The 18,387-nt window shown below is 39.4% G+C and overlaps 1 protein-coding gene and 1 long non-coding RNA gene across 9 annotated transcripts in view; one reads left to right on the forward strand and one right to left on the reverse strand.

The window, feature by feature from the left end:
- LOC141951899 (uncharacterized) overlaps positions 1–18,387 on the reverse strand; it is a 78,361-nt gene that overhangs the window by 9,597 nt on the left and 50,377 nt on the right. For 5 of the 6 annotated variants that reach the window (XR_012631478.1, XR_012631481.1, XR_012631476.1 and 2 more), the window contains 3 exons: positions 8,989–9,164; positions 8,449–8,552; positions 3,519–3,643 (listed from right to left, as the gene is read on the reverse strand). This is a non-coding gene — a long non-coding RNA (uncharacterized LOC141951899). The remainder of the gene's footprint in view (positions 1–3,518; positions 3,644–8,448; positions 8,553–8,988; positions 9,165–18,387) is intronic. The other variant, XR_012631480.1, reaches the window with a different exon arrangement.
- Positions 1,637–15,523, forward strand: LOC141951895 (protein-glutamine gamma-glutamyltransferase E-like). Of its 3 annotated transcripts, none has more exons than XM_074888706.1 (13): positions 1,637–1,711; positions 3,615–3,782; positions 4,091–4,333; positions 4,900–5,018; positions 5,524–5,652; positions 7,123–7,300; positions 7,465–7,600; positions 8,470–8,595; positions 8,989–9,281; positions 10,753–11,058; positions 12,768–12,925; positions 13,135–13,268; positions 15,184–15,523. In XM_074888706.1, exons 1-13 carry the CDS (start codon positions 1,702–1,704, stop codon positions 15,329–15,331), a joined length of 2,148 nt encoding a protein of 715 aa, XP_074744807.1. In that variant the 5' UTR covers positions 1,637–1,701; the 3' UTR covers positions 15,332–15,523. The 3 variants fall into 3 exon arrangements, with proteins under 3 accessions (XP_074744807.1, XP_074744808.1, XP_074744805.1); XM_074888707.1 differs by having other exon boundaries at positions 8,470–8,573; positions 9,036–9,281; XM_074888704.1 differs by lacking the exon at positions 1,637–1,711 and having other exon boundaries at positions 3,533–3,782; positions 8,470–8,573; positions 9,036–9,281.

Genomic DNA, 18,387 nt, shown 5'->3' on the forward strand with positions numbered 1-18,387 from the left:
CTTGCAACATGCTGTTTGTAACTATACTATCATACCATCAAATACCAAAAACAATTATGCCATTGACCTATAGGACAATGATATCCAGAACACTATTGCTGTCACACAAAAAAAGGTGAAACGTGTGACCAAATAAGCGTTGGCAGCTATTTGATGCATAATCACTGACTTTTTTCTTCAACAGTAACTAATCTTTCTGTCAAAGAGAAATGGTTTTTTTGATATGTATCCAAGGATAGGCTGAAATCTTAAAACAAATTTATTCTGAAAATTGTGTGTCATTTAAGAGAATTTAAAAGTATGGGTAGGAGAGCACATCTTAACATCTGAAACCTCTAAAGTTTGGACTTAACATTTTAAAATCATATTCTAAGAAATTTTAAAATTAAGAATTAAAGTCTTATAATTTTAAAATCACAATTGGGCTTTGCATGTGATAAAACTATGGTCCCTCTTAAGACTAAATACCAGTAATGAACAGCGATTCAAAGCAGCAGTCTGAATTATACCCAGTTAAAAACTGTTTCTTCTAATAACACCTTTTTATACAAAATATGAATAAAATATGTCTGTGTATTAAATGGGTTGAGCAAGTTTCAATTCTAAAATTTCCAAACATGATCCAAACCTGAAAACAGAACAATGTAGGCTGCTGAACACTGAGCCCAGCCAATTAAAATTCTGCGTTTGGGAAGGCATATAGCTGTGGCCAGTCCAGCATAATGGGTATCACTCAGAGGCATCCTTAAAACTGTGTATTGGGTACACCAAATTTTACAGGTAATTTCATAAAAGTATCAGAATTAGTCTCTCTCTTTCTTAACAGAAAGTACCTGCAAAGCTACCTGCAAAGCATAAGTAAAAATCACTCTCCTTGAAATTAAACAAAAGATTTTTGTGCGCAAATTGGCATTGCCACTTGCATGTACAGAGATATCCTTATAAAAAAAATAGTAGCGTACCAGCTGAAAACAATGATAGCTATTTTATCGCAAGTCACAAATGTACTTACCTATCATCTCTGCAGTGTATCATGCAAATATGACATGGAGTGCTTGTCTATTTAAGGTTGTTAAACAGTAATTATGTGATAAATGAAAAATTAGTTCTTTAAATTCGTCCTGACTAAATTTGGGGCAGAGGCAATAGCTTGCTCATTGTTTTGCAACTACTACAATGCACCAGGAAAAAAAAAAAAAGCAGCTCCAGGTAAACAATGTGAATTAATTTAAAGAAAAAGTCACTGTAAATATTGCTCATGAAGTATTCCAAATTAAAAGCAATGTTGTGCAAGCAGGAGTTTGCTATTCCTATAATTTTATCATTAGAACAGAAAGAAAAGCAACTACATGCTGAAATTCTTATAAATTTAAATACATTAAGAAACTCTTAACGAGTGGCCAGACTGTTAGGGATAAATATTGTCCAAGCTTCAGCTGTTACATTGCAAGGAAATGAGATCAGGATGTGCAGACTGAGAGAGCAAAAAATGAATGAAAAATGAATCCTCAAGCCCTCTTGGTCAGACAAAGGCTGAGGAGCAAAGGCGGCTGTTCAAGCTCCACCCCTGCAGGAAATATTGCAAACAGGTGACTTTTAAAGAAGTGAAAGGCAACAGCCATTCCTTGAGTCAACAGAAGTAGAGGAGGCCATTCAGAGGAAAGCTCCAGAAGCTGCTTATACAGGACGTATTGATCAGATATGGGCCAAGGTGAGCAAGGGGGAAGCCCCTTCTGTGGTGCTCTGTGTGTTATTTTCTTACATCCATACCTCATATTCAGTTCTGTAATGGACACTGAAAGATCACTACTTCTCTAAGGAGTTTTGATCCAAGGGAAGGAAAAAAAAAAAAAAAAAAAAAAAGCAAAAATTCCTTCATCAAGAGTTAGGAGAAGGATTTTCACAGGAATTGCATTTTTTCACTTATTGTGCACATGGGAAAACCAGGCTTATCAGAACAAGATTTGGGAGAACAATTATCTGATGTAAAAATGTTGTATTTTGCAAATAGGAAGGAAGGGAAAGTCTGCAGCTATTTGAAGTTGTCAGACAAGTGTAAATGAGAGACTGACAAATCTGGCATAAGAGAAAGAAGCAAAGCAGAACTTGCAGCAGGTATCATTGAAAAGGCTGAGGGAAGCTACAATAAGCAGAGAAGGTTGAAACCTGAAGTTAAGGCAGAGAGGATACAAAAATTTAGGGGATTTTTTTTTGGTGGTTTGTTTGTTGCAGTGAGGTTTTTTTGCTTACATACTAATATTTATACATATGCAAATTGACCAGTTTAGTAATTATTATAAATGGACCCGTGTTGATTTTCCAGCCTTGCCAGATAACTCCTGCTTTTCTAAAGACAAATCTCCCTCACCCCTCAGCTTTTTCTACAATAGATGTGCTTGATTGCTATGTTTCTGAAGATGTTTGGTTTATTTTAAAGTAGGTATGTTCCTGAAGAATCAAAGTACGTGCTGCTTGCCTCGATACTGTAGAAAAATATGCTCCCCCCATTTGAACTGTGACTACATTGTTAAGACTACTAATGTAGTTATTTCAAGGCTTGCCTAAACTTGATAAACTTAAGATCATGCTGTAAAAAAAATCTTTATACTAATAAATCTGGTTGAACATGGGATAATGATTTTTTACTCAATAATGGCACAGGGTAGCTGTGTGCCACTACTAAGGATGATACTCTTACTCTTTCTTATTCTCCCTCGGGGGTGGGGGGAGTGGTGGAGGAGGGGCAGAGAATATGGAGAATAAAAAAATATATTTTTAAAAAACACACAGTGCCCTTAGGAGAAAAAAAATCTTTTTCTTCTGTTCTTCTGCACTTCAGTTCAACCATTCAAGCTACCTTCTACTAGAGAACCCTCCATAGGCTCTGATGATGTCAGAGCCAAACCCATCTCAGAGGCTTATTCTTTAGCCTCTGACTGAAGCCAGAGTTCACATATAAGTGCTTTCTGACACATATTATTTCACATACATTATCTTAGTAGTGTTCTCTCTCCAGTTCTGCCATCTTTCCCACTGCCAAATGACAGCCCAGTGTCCATCAACATATTCCAACATATTCTTGTTAGGTGCTTCCAACAGATAGCAGCTGGCATATGTGTCACAGGTCTCTAGCAAATGGGGCTAGAGATCACACGTCATGGTTTAAAATGCAGATGTGTTTCCCAGCCCAATCAGGTTTCTTTATTTCTTATTCAGAGGCAGCAGGGCTGTGCCTCTGTTAGTATAACACCACATCTTGGAATGGATGACACCTTGAAAGAATTAGCTGAATTCAGCAAGATTCTTTATCCAAGTAACTCACAAGTATTCTATTCTCTCAGGGGTCTCTCAGATGCCCTTCTGATTTTTCTTTAGTACTGGATATACTACTCCTTCTATATTTAATTATACAGATAATCTCTAACAGTCTATGCAAGACCAAGTGTCTCTCTCACAAAAAATGCTCACAAATAAATTATTTCTATTTTTGGTGGAAACCTCACAGGGGTATTAGTTACCTGTAGAAAGTAAAATGCAATCCTGGAGAGGGTGTCTGCGCTCCTTCCTCCTTGGATGGACCCTCAAGTTTTCTTGTTCTTCTCACTTTTTCATAGCTGCAATGCAGCCAAGTACCAACTGGCACCTGAAAGAAAATGCAAGAGATCACCACACAAGTAAATTTTCTAGCAAAGAGTTGATTGTGAGGAGAGGACAGGCCTTCATTGTCACCTTCAACGGAACAGAACAGCCTGAGCAAAACTTAACATTCGTCGCAGAAACAGGTATGGTTCCCAACTTCTTTCACAGAAAGACTAATGCTGCCTTGTGACATTCTTTTGGCCTGATTATGTGCTATAGGGCAGCAAGATAATACCTCAGAGTCAACATGATGGTTCACATAGCCATGGAATTGTTTGAGGTGTTTGTTGTATTACTCCCATCTCAGCTAGCAGTGAGACCTTCCTTCAGTTTCCAACATATGGCACAAATTCATCTGAGGGGAGGGTTACATCCCTGCTGAGTTTGTTGACGACTAAATCTCTATTTCAGCAAGCTGGGGAAAAAAAATGTTGTTTATTTTCCTTAAAAGGTCCAAAACCCTCAAAGCTGGCTAAGACCCAGGCCACATTTGGTATCTCCAGCACAGTGAGCAAGGAGAGCTGGAGTGCAGTTCTACAGTCTACCAGTTCCAACTCTGTGAGCATCTCCATCTCCAGCCCACCTAATGCTGTCATTGGACGTTACAAGCTGAGTGTTCAAACTACTTCAAGCGGCAGCTCCTCTCCAGCAAGCCTTGGCACTTTTGTTTTGCTCTTTAACCCTTGGTCTTCAGGTATGAACATGTCAAGTTTCCCCTGAAAGAACTAAGTTGCTTGTAGTTTCATTAATATTTGCAGCTTCTCCATTTGATCTATACTTCTTTAATACAGGAGCTGAACATTCACCACATAATGTATCAGTGAGAAAAGGGTTTAACAGTTTCTTAGGACCTTCTGGTACATAAAATCAGCTCTGTATCATGTATCATGAGAGCGCCTTGCCCTAAAAGATTAAATTCTGCTTAAGCAGATTAAGCTCTGCTTTTGCCAGAGCTTCCCTACTTCTGCACAAGTTTAGAAGGTATGTCTGGTCTCTCTAGAACCAAGAAAATAGTCATATCTACCAGCTTCCATCTTCTCCCAGATTTGACAGTGTTATACCCCTGTCTTCACTCAGACACCCCCCACCCTTTTCTCTAATTATAGGAAATCCTAAATTTCACAATCTGTTTAGAACAGCAAGAACAGCAAAGGGTGGATATCTGCAAGCATTCTTATTGATGGAGACCAAGGCTCCTGAGGTTTTGTTTTATTTTGCCTGTTGTGGTTGTACATACCTCTGTTTGTTCTGGCTTTTCAGGTGATGATGTGTTCATGCCTAACAAGGCTGAGTGTGAGGAATATGTGCTAGAAGAGTTTGGCATAATTTTTGCAGGCAATAAAAATCATATCAACAGCTTTGGATGGAACTTTGGCCAGGTAAATGCAGCACTGAAACACCAGACAGTGTTTCGTGCTCTGATTTTCACATGAACTGGGTGGGTAACCAGGGCTTGTTTGCTTTTTCCAGTTCGTCGCATACACCTCTGAAGAGCAGGAGTCTGGTATTGAAATCAGAATTTGTGCCAAGCCCTGTTATACTGATTAATATGAAGATTTGGAATTGAATAGTCAGTGATATGACCTAGGACTTAGAGGTGCAGCCATCAGAAACCTCAGTGTCTGCTGGGTAGTAAAGTACAGTAGCAATGCTGAGAGGCAAAGTCCTGGCCTTAAGTCCACAGATTCCAAGTTTTGAAAAGCTCTTTGAGTTCTAATCTTCACAGTTTGTTGAGGCCACGTTTTTATATGGTAATTCCCAGCCGAGCTGCAGCACTTAATTCCATGATTTAAAAAAAATTAAACACTTACATGGCTCTACTTACTCTGGTTTTTAGTAGACTAATTTGTGTTTCCAGAACACTAACTTCTTTCTGTAACATAGTTTCAAGGAGATATTCTCAATATTTGCCTTTCCATGCTGGATCGAAGCTTAAACTATCGTCAGGATCCTGCCACAGATGTATCTCACCGAAATGACCCCAAATATCTGGGCCGTGTTCTCAGTGCAATGGTAAGCAACATGTTCAAAAAGCCCAAACTACTGTTCTTTTAAAGTAATTAGTGAAAGTAAGTATGATGACACTTCTCAGTAAATTTTAGGCCACTGTTTGTATGGACCAGAAATATGGGCCAGAGAAACACCTAGGTGGTCGTCTGATCTAAGCCTGCTAGATTTATCTCATCTGTGGTATTTCTGATACTTATCACTTTGATATCCAGTAGTCAAATCCAAAGTATAAGACACGGGGTGGTATGCTGAGGGACCAGCCCCTTGGAAGTCTTTAGTCCAACGTCCCACTTGAAGTGGAACTACAGTGGTACTAGATCAGCCCAGTCATAGATATGTCAGGCTGCCTTAAAAATCTCCAAGGATGGAGGTTTCATGGCCTCTCTGGGTGACTGGTCCAGAGCTGCACTACCCTTTTATTGAAATCTTAGTCAAATATGATTTTCCCATGCTACAACTTTCTACCGTTGCCTCTTATTATAAAACCTGCCAGAACAGAGAAAAGTTGGACTCTGACAACTTAGAGTGTTCCATTCAAGTAGTTGTAAGCTGCTATTACATTCTCCTTATCTCCTTAACCAGACTGAACTAGCCCAGTGCTCTCAACTTCTCCTTGTAGACTCTGTGCTCCAGGGTCCTGACCACCTTGGTAGCCCTTCCCTACTAGGCCCTCTTCAGTGTCTCAACATCCCCTTGAACTGAGGGACCCAAAACTGGAGACAGGATTCCTGGGACAGCCTCGCTAGGGATAATTAAAGGGGGTTAACAGCTTCCCTCGATCTCCTGGTCACACTTTTCCCAATGTAGCCTAGTGTGGGCTTTCCCCTTCTGATGAGAGAGCACTGTTGGCTCAAATTCAATTTGGCATTTGCTGTAGCTCCCAGGCCTCTTTCAGATGGGCTGCCACTCAGCCAGCTGCTTCCCAGCCTGTACCAACACACGAGGTTATTCTACCCCAAATTCTGAAATCTACACCTTTTCTTCCTGAACTTTATGAGGTTTCTATTGACACAGTATGCAAGATTTTCAAGGTGACTGTGCCCCATTTGTTGTGTCAGCCACTTCTCCTAATTTAATGTAAATTTGCTGAGGGCTCACTACATCGTGATCCAGGCACATTCTGAAAACTTAGCTGCATGGTATGCTCTGATGATGACATTCAATCATACAGTGCTAAAGGTGTCACCTCATGTCAGGAAGGTTCACTGAAAACTGGTGTTCACCTTCTTGCCTGGTGCTTCTGTACTTGAGTTGGAGAAACAGGGATTAAATGCTCTCCATTTCTTGAGAGGACACATATTTAATTTCCCTGAAAAGATAAGGTTTCTTCCTGAAAGTCAGTTGCATGATGCAGTGACTTTTGTCCACTAAAGTGTCATTCCAGGCTTTTCTCCTGCCTGTTTCCCTACCACTATCACCTCTGTTGTAAACTCTTAATTTACCTCATCATAAATTTAGTGAATATTTTTACAGGTCAACGCCAATGATGACCAAGGGGTTCTGCTAGGAAACTGGAGTGGAAATTATGAGGGTGGGAAAAGTCCAAGCAGCTGGACTGGAAGTGGTGAAATCCTGCAAAACTGGAAGAAATCAGGATTCAAACCTGTTAGATATGGACAATGTTGGGTTTTTGCAGCGGTATTGACTACAGGTATGTTTTATACCATGCACGTAACTGACACTGCCCAGATTTTGTTGAAAGTAGCACTAATATCACTTCCTACATCAAAGTCTTTCAAGACATTAGTATGTTATATGAAACTTTGCATTTCAGAAATACTGCTCTCTGACTATGGTCTTCTATTCACTCTTTAGTGCTTAGATGTCTGGGGATTCCCACTCGTACGATTACAAATTTCAGCTCTGCCCATGATGCAGATGGAAATCTGCGTGTGGATGAATTTTATGATGCTTCTGGAAATCATTTGGACAGGGCAGCTGACAGCATATGGTAAGGCTGTACAATTTTAATAGTAGGACCTATCAATGCCTAAAGAGTCTTCAGGTGCAGAGTATAAGTTCTAATAACAAATGCTTTGTTACCTTCTTAAAAACTGCCTTAAAAACAACTACACACACAGAGGATCAATTAAAAAATACTACAAAATAATACTACAAAACTCGGTGTTTTCATTGTTTCTCAGTTAAACAGAGAATTGTGACATGAGTTATAACATCCAATTGAAGCCAGGGCAGGCAAAGTTACAGTTATGATGCCAGAGATGACTGAAAATTTGTGGTATTACACTGAAAATATCAAACAGTGGGACTTGACTTAGTTTGGAACTATTCTTCAAAAACAGTTCACATTAAACTGTGAAAAGTTCAGCAGAACCAGCTTCCCTGCCTTTTTTTTTTTTTTTCAGTGACATCATTTGCAGTGAAAATAATTTAATTATTGCCACTATTAATCATCAAATGCAATTCATACAAGCTTGCATTCAGCAAACAACAGGTCCAGTCCCTCACTTGCTTGTCCTGGACCCATTGTAAATATAAGTGATAACTGTAGCGTTGTGCTATAAGGAAAACAACTAAAACTAAGGAAGTACATACGCTCAGAACTTTTGAAGAAAAACAGGCTCAAGACATTTTGTATAATTTTACAAACTTGCTTTCTGCCCTTGAACATTTATGTCTGTTCCGCAATGCAATTTTCAGCTCCTACCTAGTTAATATAGTCAGGATCAGAGTGGAAGTGGTCAGTCTCAGATAAGAACCTTTGCAAATTCAGGCATTTAATACATTTAACTAAGATGTCTGATTAATGGAATTTAGAAACACATACTAATAACTTACTTTGTTCATTCTTGCACATAGGAATTTCCATGTCTGGAATGAAAGCTGGTTTTCCCGCAGTGACTTGGACCCCTCATACAGTGGATGGCAAGTTCTGGATGCAACTCCCCAAGAAGAAAGTGGAGGTACGCAGATTTTATTTCAGGAATAATGAAAAAAATTATAAAGTCAGTCACTTTCAGAGAGAAGAAAAAAAAAAGTGAAACCATTGTAAAAGTAATTTCTCATCCTGCTCAGAAAAAGGGTTGCAGAAAGGAATACCATCTATCGCATTAGAAAAGCATCAGATCATCTGTGGATGCCAAGAAACAAACTAGACTTCTAGGCAGTCTTTTGCAGCAATTCCTATATTTCCAATGTAGGTATCCAGAGCTATTGAAAATCAAGGGATAATATAAAATAAAGCAAGTGTACCTTCAAAATAAACACAAGACACGTTGATGATTGGCCTGGTATGAGAGTCTATGTGGATGAAAAAGCTAGAACAGCACTGGGCAATTCAGGAGTCATTGATAAATATCTGTCTAGTAATCTACTTACTGTCAAAGAGTTGATTAGGTCTAAATTATTATTTCTTGATGCCGCAGGAATTTATCAGTGTGGTCCTGCCTCACGGAATGCCATCAAAGAAGGAGATGTAGATCTGGACTACGACTGCCCATTCGTATTTGCAGAAGTGAATGCAGACTGTATGTACTGGAATTATGACCCTGCAACTGGAAAGAAGACATTAATGTTCTCTAAGTCTACTGTAATTGGCCAATTCATCAGCACAAAGGCCGTTGGTAAAGACGATCGTGTAGATGTCACCAATGATTATAAATATGAGGAAGGTAAATAAAAACAGTGGTTCTTCTGGTTAAGTAGCTGCTTCATTCCCAAATGTATATAAACTTTAGGCTGGGAGTCTCTTAGTGGGCAATTTTGGGCATCTATAAGGTAGGAGCAAAGTTTATACTCAGTTTATTCAGTTCTAATAGAAAAGGGAAGAGAAGGTACAGAGTAAAAAATACTGCCTTGCCCTTTCTGATATGGAGCTGCTTTGTGAGACCTAAATAAGGCAAGTCCAAAGATCTCCGAGTAAAGCATTTACTGTTCGCCTGCCTATTGATAATGTGTACTGACTGCCTCTGCTTTGTGAGAATTAGTCTACAGCCCAGTTATTTGACAGCAGGATGAAAGGCCTGTTACAGAAACCTAAACTAAATCAGCCCTTACGCCCAGGAAAAGCAACTTTTTCAAAGAATCAAACAGCATGTAAACTTGTCAGACCTTTGGGTTTGCTAGTGGAGAAAAAAAAATTACAGTCATGAACTGAATTTGCAAGTGTAAAGAATGAACACCGCTATTGGAAATATATATCAGAAGGGTGAAAAGCATGATAAAGCAGAGCCCAGATAACTAGCTTCCATTGTGCACTGGCTCTGGCTAGGATGGAGTTAACTTTCTTCATAGCTGCCCCGCTAAAGGCGTTGACAACACACCCATGTTTTGGCTGTTGCTGAACAGTACTTGCAGAGCATCAAGGCTTTCTCTCTCCCTCCCCACTCCCTCCCTGCCACATTGAGTAGGCTGTGGCTGGGCAAGAGGCTGGGAGGGGACCCAGCCAGGACAGCTGACCCAAACTGACCAAAGGGATATTCCATGCTTTATGACTTAGTGTTCAGCAATAAAAGCTCAGTGAATGGTGGAGAAAATGGGGGGGGCGTTCGCAGTTATGGCATTTGTATTCCCAAGCAACCGTTACATGTGTTGAGGCCCTGCTTTCCAGGATGTCTCTGGACATCTGCCTGCCAATGTGGAATAGTGAGTGGAATAGTGAGTGTATTCCTCTATTTGCTTCCCCTGTTAAACTGTCGTTATCTCAATCCACAAGTCTTTTTGCCTTCCATTTTCTCCCCATCCTGCGGGAATGGGGAGTGAGTGAGAGGCTGGGTGGACATTTGGCTGCTAGCCAGAATCAACCCATCACACTGTCCTTTCAGTCTTCCCTTAGATTAGGGGCCTTTTCTGTATTAGCAATTAATAATTTACATTTCTAAATATTACAACCATAAAAAGGGATAGAAATGGGAAGAGTGAAAATCTTTGGACTTAAGATTTTGTGTTACAAAAAAATGCTATTAGAGGGGCAGCGGCATTACTGACTGCAGATCCAGAAAATTCGGTGTGACTGTGAAAAACAGAGGCTCTGTTCATCAGTAAGTGCAGACACTACATTCTGCTGGCTTGTCTCTAGCAGTCATGTAAAATAAGAGATGCCTGTTAATTGTTGAGGGTAATTTTTGTGATTGTCTCTCATAGGCTCTACAAAAGAAAGAGATATTTTTAAAAAAGCCCGTAAGAAGCTGGGACTTGAGGATAAATTTGATCCTACAGCACCAACACCACAGGAAATCGATCAAAAGCCTGACATCTCAGGGAAGTTCAAGGTGTCTGGCCCTTTAGAAGTTGGAAAAGATCTCAATCTAATTCTGGTTCTTGCAAACCTACAGTCTGATGCTAAGACTGTTCATTTAAATATGACTGCTTGGAGCACTGTGTACACTAGAAGACCGGTTCATGAGATCTGGAAGGACTCCATATCTGTCACTCTATCTCCTAAGGAAGGTAGTTTTTCAAGTAACTTTTAATCATAATTGTGTAATTGTTTTATCAGTAAATGGGCATTAGAAGCTGGTCAACTTGGGGAAAAAAGCTCTAACAAACTGGAATCTTAAATTTCTATGCATAAAAGGCTGAAAAAAATTTACATTGCACTTACAAACATATTAAAAAAGACATGTTTCACACCATCATTTCCTTGAGTACTATTCACATTTTGGAAAATGTATCTCAGGAGTGAAAAGAAGATGGTGAGTAAACATGAAGTTTCATTTAACAAAATTTGCTTTACAAAAAGATAAGGACAACATAAAAGCATAGAAATCAATTCCAATTAAATGTGTTCTGATCAATTAAGAGGGGCCTTACTGAAAGGTAACAGGACATGGCTAAGAGCAGAAACAAGAAACCTGGTCCATTAGCACATTAGAATGGAATTAAAGCGTGAGGAATAGAAATAGCTGAAACAGCCTGCTAAGCTCCACAGAAAAGAAAGTTGCTATCAAAGAACTGTTGAGGAGTAAAGGACCTCAGATTTTTTAACAATTTTCTTTTTGCAGATGGAGTTTGATAACCTTATGGAAGAAATTCTCTATGTAAATATGAGTATTGCTGGAAAGATGAAATTAAGTTACCATTAGGAGCTTGGGATAATAGATATATCAGCATCTCTAAAGTGAACTGAAAGAGCATTGATTCCCAACTGATACTATATTGTATTAATCTTCAGCTTTGAATCACCAGTGAGAAGCAGAAATAATATTTAATTTCTTTAATATGTAATTTGACTTCTGGAGTTGGGATCTATCAGCTTCCTCTAAAGCATTAGGACTCTCAGCGAAGACAGAGGTTATGTGCCTAATGGCATTAGTCATGCAGGCACCTTGTGGTGTCCTCTGCTCACGCAGTTACAGTCAGCGGGAGGCTCTTCCCCAGATCTGATGGCAGGGACCATTTAAAGACATTTTTGCCCTCTTCTGGAGGTATGCTCTGCTCGATAGGATTTGTAGTTAACAAATCTGTTGCTACTGGAGGAATCTAGGAAATTCACACTGCCCCCATTTTCTTGCTTACTTTTGTGGGACTTTGCATTGGTGACTTGTCCTCTTTTCTTCTGTTTTTCATCTGCTGTATACTGCTGGAAAGTACTTTCTGGCTCACAGTGTTTGCATAGCTACTCTACAGTTCTTCTGAACTTGACATTTATTGTATGAAAGGCCAAAAATGTGGAATTGCCTGTCAGAGACAGAGGACATTCCTTTCCATCCAGTATTCTTTGATTTGAATTACAGCATGGAAACCACTGTAAAAACACATTATAATAAATGCGGATAGGGTTAGGAAAGATAAAAGAAATGTAAAGACGTCATTCAGCTCGTCTCAGTATATCATGAGCAAATAGGACTGATGAGGCCCATCAGAGCATGTCCCATAACAAATGGAGTGGCGCTGGTGAAACTCCTTAAACACCAGCTCTCTTATCTTTCAGAGCAATTGGGAGGAAAACAAACCACGCAATATGGTAGTAGGGAATGGAGGGGGGATAACACTGAAGAAATCACTCTCTCTATATAGCAAACAGATAAATTTGCATGAATTGAGTTCAGAAGTGATTTCCTAGTCCCAGACGCAGCATAAAAGGAAAATACTAACATTAGGTATGAAACTCTGAGCTTATAAAAGTGTGTATCAATTTCTTTTCTTTTTTCATCCAGAGAAACAATTTCCCATTAAGATATCATATACTGAATATCAACAGCAGTTAACTACAGACAACACGATCCAGGTAACAGCTTTATGTCATGTAGAAGGTGGGATTCAAGTGCTAGTGCAAAGAGACATCACCCTGGACAACCCTGCCATTGACATACAGGTAAACTGCTGTCCCTTTGCTCTAACTGCAGTGGCAGAGGAAGGGGAAGCTGAGCTCTTATGTGCACTTTCTTCCCCGAAAGATGTTCTGCTCACATTCTGCCACAGTCCATCATAGCATCTCATAGTATTTCCTCTTCTGATGACTGAGAAGGCTCAGATAGAAAAGAATACTGAGAACCTGGACTTTCAAGCATTTTCTTTGCACAGGTACTCGGTGAAGCAAAAGTGAATAAAGAAGTGGATGTGGAAGTGATATTTACCAATCCTATTGATACGGAAGTGATGGACTGTGTGCTGCAGGTAGAAGGCAATGACCTGCTCAGAGGAATTCTTGAGATAGAGTAAGTATGAGAAATGCCTCCTTCCTGCTATTAAGCCTACATGAGCAAGAACATAGGCACAGATGACTTGGAGTCGAATAGTGGGATGAGACAGCATTTTCTTCTTGCTGTAACCTGGGAGGCCAGTCAGTGTAACATCTCATAATGAAGCAAACAGCTTTGAACCAGCTCTTCATCTAAGCTAGGCTTTTGCTCCGTAGTTTGGGAGGTCAAATAATTGCTGTCATAACTGGACAGAACTTGTTTTCCTGCCTATCTAGCAGTTCCAGAAAAAAAATACATGCTTACCCATGCTGTAAATTTTGCTGAGGCTGCCTATGCTGCTATAGGCCAGACAGGTTGAACCTTCTTGTTCTGACCATAGGGCCAACAATAGGATACATGACTGTTTCTGTCCATACTATACCCAAATTATAGCATATATTAACCAGGATTTTTTTTTTTTCATTTTATTAAAGGGACTGCAGGTGCCAATCTGGGTGTTCAGCCTTCTAAACAATTTGCATTTACATCAAACAGACAGACATATATATAAAAAGCAGATGGACCAGTACCCCAGCTTTGGGAAAAAAAATGAACACAGATTGTTTAGGCACAGGTTGTGATCTCAAAGGGTGGCACCTCTGAAAAGTACAACCCCAAGTATGCTCCATGCATAGCCATTCCAGACACAATAAATCACAACTAAGGAGGATAGCTTTTAAAGAACAGACTAAACCATGTCCAGCAGCTACTCCTTAGATGACTGAATTTCCTTTACTAAGGCCTGGAACTTGAACACAGCTGAAATCTATGAGTCAGGCAGGAAGAGAACAGGAAAAATGCTGAATATTACAATAAAAGTTTGTTTTGGGTTGGGTTTTTTAATTACAAAAAAAAAAAAATTCGAAAACAAGAACTACAGGCACACTGATCTTCAAGCTCTGCTCTACAGAATATTTACGTTGGGAGATTAATAAACAGAGTCCAGAAACTATTAGATGGTGTTGAGATGGTGAATGAGAAGACTGGAATAAAATAGGTTCCTTTTACTATAGATCCCAGGCTCCTATTTTCATGTTTTGATGATTTTATATCTTGTACATATACAGAATTGCACACAAATTTTGACATATGCTAGCAAATACAGTTATTTCTACAAAATACCTGGGATATGGGAGTGTGCTCTTTAACTGAATACACACACACACACACAAAACATACATAGCAACTTAACATTGCCATTTGTGCTTGAGCAACCAGGAATGGTCTATCCCATAATTTATAAGCTCTCCTGAGGGAATTTAGCAACCTTGCATTGTCTATCACATACAACTTTATCCTCAGGCAAGACAAGACACTATGACAGTGGTTGGACTAGATGATCTTCAAGGTCTTTTCCAACCTAGACAATTATTCTGTGATTCTGTGACAGGGTAAAGGTAAGGCTGGTTGGGAAAACCATAAACACGAGTTTCCAAGAATTACAAAACATGCTGGTTTTAAACATTTTAACTTCCATTCATAATTTCCCGCTGTGTAAACACTGAGGTTTTCTTGGTGCTATAATCTATTCTAATTCAGGAGTTTGTATAAACATTCTTCGTGGTCTCAGATTATTCTTTTTTGATAATTCAGCGATGTGCTTTACACCCTTTGTTCTGCATGAAGCTTTATCTCATATGATACTAGTATGTCCCCCTTTGTGTGCTTACCTCTGTCACTGTGTAATGTATTTGTGAGAGACCTTAATGCATTGGTTTGAGTATTTAAATACATATCAGATAGCCAAATTCTGTATGGTCGTTTCATGGCCATCCTATACTAAACTGATAGGAATTCTTACTTAAGATGGGAGATGGTTAGTGAAGAAACTCAAACATGATGCATAAGCCTGTTTTCAGCTTATATTTTTCCCTTTGTTTCCTATTTCTAGCGTACCACCACTGAAAGCCAGTGAGAAATCCAGTACAAAGTTTAAACTCATCCCTTTTGAGACGGGTCCCAAACATCTACTTGTTAATTTCTCCTGTGATAAATTTGCAGATATCAAGACATTTAAGATGGTAAATGTGATTGACTAACATGAAGATATACAATGAACGATCTGTGTGTGTATAAATCGAATAAAATGCCAGAAGAAATCCTGTATAAGAAAACAATGAGAAAATCAGCAATACAAAATCCTCACTTCCTCTGATAAGGGGTTACCAACATAATATCACTGAAAACTTACGCTGTAATTTTAAATAAACTGAGGAATAGTTGATAACTCATTTACTGTTGTGAGCATCCAGGTTACTAAAAAGAGCATCTTACCTTCTATTCAGAGACAGTTTGACTTTTGCACAAACATTCATAAACTCATTTTTACACATTCAAAACCTTACGCAGTGGACTTTCAAAGCTGTGTCTCTCCTTACTGCAACTGTGAATCTAGAAAGTAGTCACTATGAGTTGCATGATTTCTGTCACTTAGCTTTATCTTTTTTGCTGCAAAGTCTGTCCTGACATTTTTGCTTTTTTGGTAAATCACAGTGGCCAAATGAGGCATAAGAAATGTTCAAAAGGAATTTGGGTGGTGTCCATTTTGAGAGCCATTTGACAGATGTTAGTCTTCTCTGGGAATCAAAGGGAGGATAATCTTAAGTCTCAGGGTATTTTAACTTGAGAAGAGTTAGGAATTCTTCACTATAGAAGGAAGCCATCTTTCAGAGTTCAAGTTTAGTAAAGCTTACTTAAACCCTTTATGGGAGGATAGGTATGGGTCAAAAGCTGGGTTCCAGGAACAAGTGAGCTAGGTGTAGCCCAGTGAGTGACTTGGTTTATAGCCAATAATTGTACAACAGTAAGTCAGCCTCTGACTGAAAATGACCTGCATAGATGAAGTGAATGGAAAGTCAAGCTACTGCTCTATTGCACTTTGGACTGCTGGGCCAGGAAGCCAGTAAAATCTTAACAAGTGCCTGGAGGCAGCTCTGTGGCACCACTTCCACCACACAGCACAGGGTACCTGTGACCTGCCACAGGGACTCCTCACTGTCACATGAGCAGCCCAAGCTCATATTGGCTATAAACTCCTTTTGTCCTTGTAGCCTGCAAAATTGCTTTAGGAGGGCACTTGCAGCCACCTAGTTTTCCACTGCCAGTCACACGATGTCAGTACAAGGCCATACTGGACATATAATGAGATGAGCTGCAGTGAGGCTGCACAAGTAGCCCACAGTGGTACCCTCTCTTTTTCTCCTGATGTTCCTCAAGGCTTGCCAGAGCCAAGAGCTTTCATCACATAGACCAAACAGTAGAAGTTCAAGCTCAAGCACAGCCTTGGATTTAGAATGTGGATATACACTTAAAGACTTCTTTTTACATCTCTTGCACACATGAAAACAACCAGACTATGTTAAAGTCAAGTGAATTGCACTAGCAGGAGTGAGAGAAGCTTATAAATTGGACCTCTAGGGGAATCAAAAGGAAAGTAACACCCTTCCCTGCAACACTTCACAGCACATGAAGTTAATGGTCTGATTAAATGTGTGCCTACATGGATACAGACTCACAGAACGTATTCTGCAACATTTTTTGTAGAAGTTATACTGATCTCTGCTTTCTAGTAAAGAGTAGCAACAAGACAAGCATAAGGTGCAATATGGTTACCCTGAGGATATGATAGTGCAATACGTGAACAACAGACAAAATTATTAAGGCTATGAATGAAATAAAAGAGTATGTTTTTCTCTAAAAGTTAGCAAACTGCACTGCAATTTCAAGGCTCTGAAACAAGGGAAAAGGAGGAACAAAATATTTTGAACCATTTTGGATGATGGGTGGGTGGAATTGAGCTAGGAAAAACACCTGCGACAATGTTAAGTCATTAGTCACTTAGGAACCATGACCACTGCATTCCAAAGGGATTACAAAAGCAGCTGCTGATGCTTTGCTGTGGTGAAGGTGCAGACTGGTGGGTGCCCGTTTAGGATGTAGGCCAGTCTATGAGAGGTTCTGGTGGCTTGGTGAACACCGCTGTGGGTGTGTCATACAGAGGTAAAGGAGGTGGTTGCAGCCAAGACAGAAAAAGTGTTCTGAGATTTAATTACTTATGTGAGTAGCAAGGAAGAAGAAAGGAAATAGTCATACTCCAGCAGAAGCAATGTGTAACATCTGAAGCAATCACTATAAGTACTGAACACCTGAACTCAAGAACTGGTTGATGCGGTTTGTCACTAGGGTTGTGTGTGAAGATCAGGTAACATCAGAGGCTTGTGGCTCTTATGGTTTCCAAGGAATATGAATTAAGGAAAAAAGACCAACTAAAGTAGCTCTGAACAGCAATCAAACCCATTTGAAGTGATTCCTGGAACAAGTTTTGACAGCCTGAACATCCCGGAAACTTCCAGGAGGAGGAAGGACCTCTGAATTATAATGTAAGTGGAGATACACCATACCAGATATACTGCTGCCAAGTGTGAAAATCTTAGTGTTTTTCTGTCAGGATAGGGCTGGCATGAATGTCATATAAGCAGGTCCTCTTTTAGTCTTTGTGGTATCAAAACAAAGTTTCTCAAAAAGGTGCAAGCAGCCAATTTTTTGGTAAAATCAACCTTAGAAACAGCTGTTGGAGCTTAATTTCTACTTCTTTTTTAGTTTTTTTTTTTTTCCCTTTGTAACTTAAAATTCAGACTAATTTATTTTCTAAGTCTTGTCCTTACTAAAACATGATCAGTGGAGCCACCTAATCTTAAACAGATAAATATTCCTCCCCACAACAATGTCACTTCATTATCTGTACACTTTTAAGTGAGGGTACAAATTAAAGAAATATGTTTGCAGTTGTGAAGATAGACAGGCTTAGAGTTTGCACTGATAAAAACTACTCATGGTTAATAGTTTGGGGGTTTCTTCCAAAATAAAACTTTCACTGAAATAGTAGTATGAAGCTGGCTAATATAACAGGTAAACAGACGTTTGTTTCTGGTGGGACTTTATCATCTCACATAAGTCAGGGAGAGTTGGAGATAATTTGAGACCCAAAAAAACCCTCTAAAACCAACTCACAGCTGTTGAACAACACCAGAAGTGATATTAACCAATCTGGAAGTTAAGTAATCAGGAAGTGCTCCTTTTTCCTTCATATGGCTTT

Source organism: Strix uralensis, chromosome 18 (assembly GCF_047716275.1).
Source record: "Strix uralensis isolate ZFMK-TIS-50842 chromosome 18, bStrUra1, whole genome shotgun sequence".
Lineage (NCBI taxonomy): Eukaryota > Metazoa > Chordata > Aves > Strigiformes > Strigidae > Strix > Strix uralensis.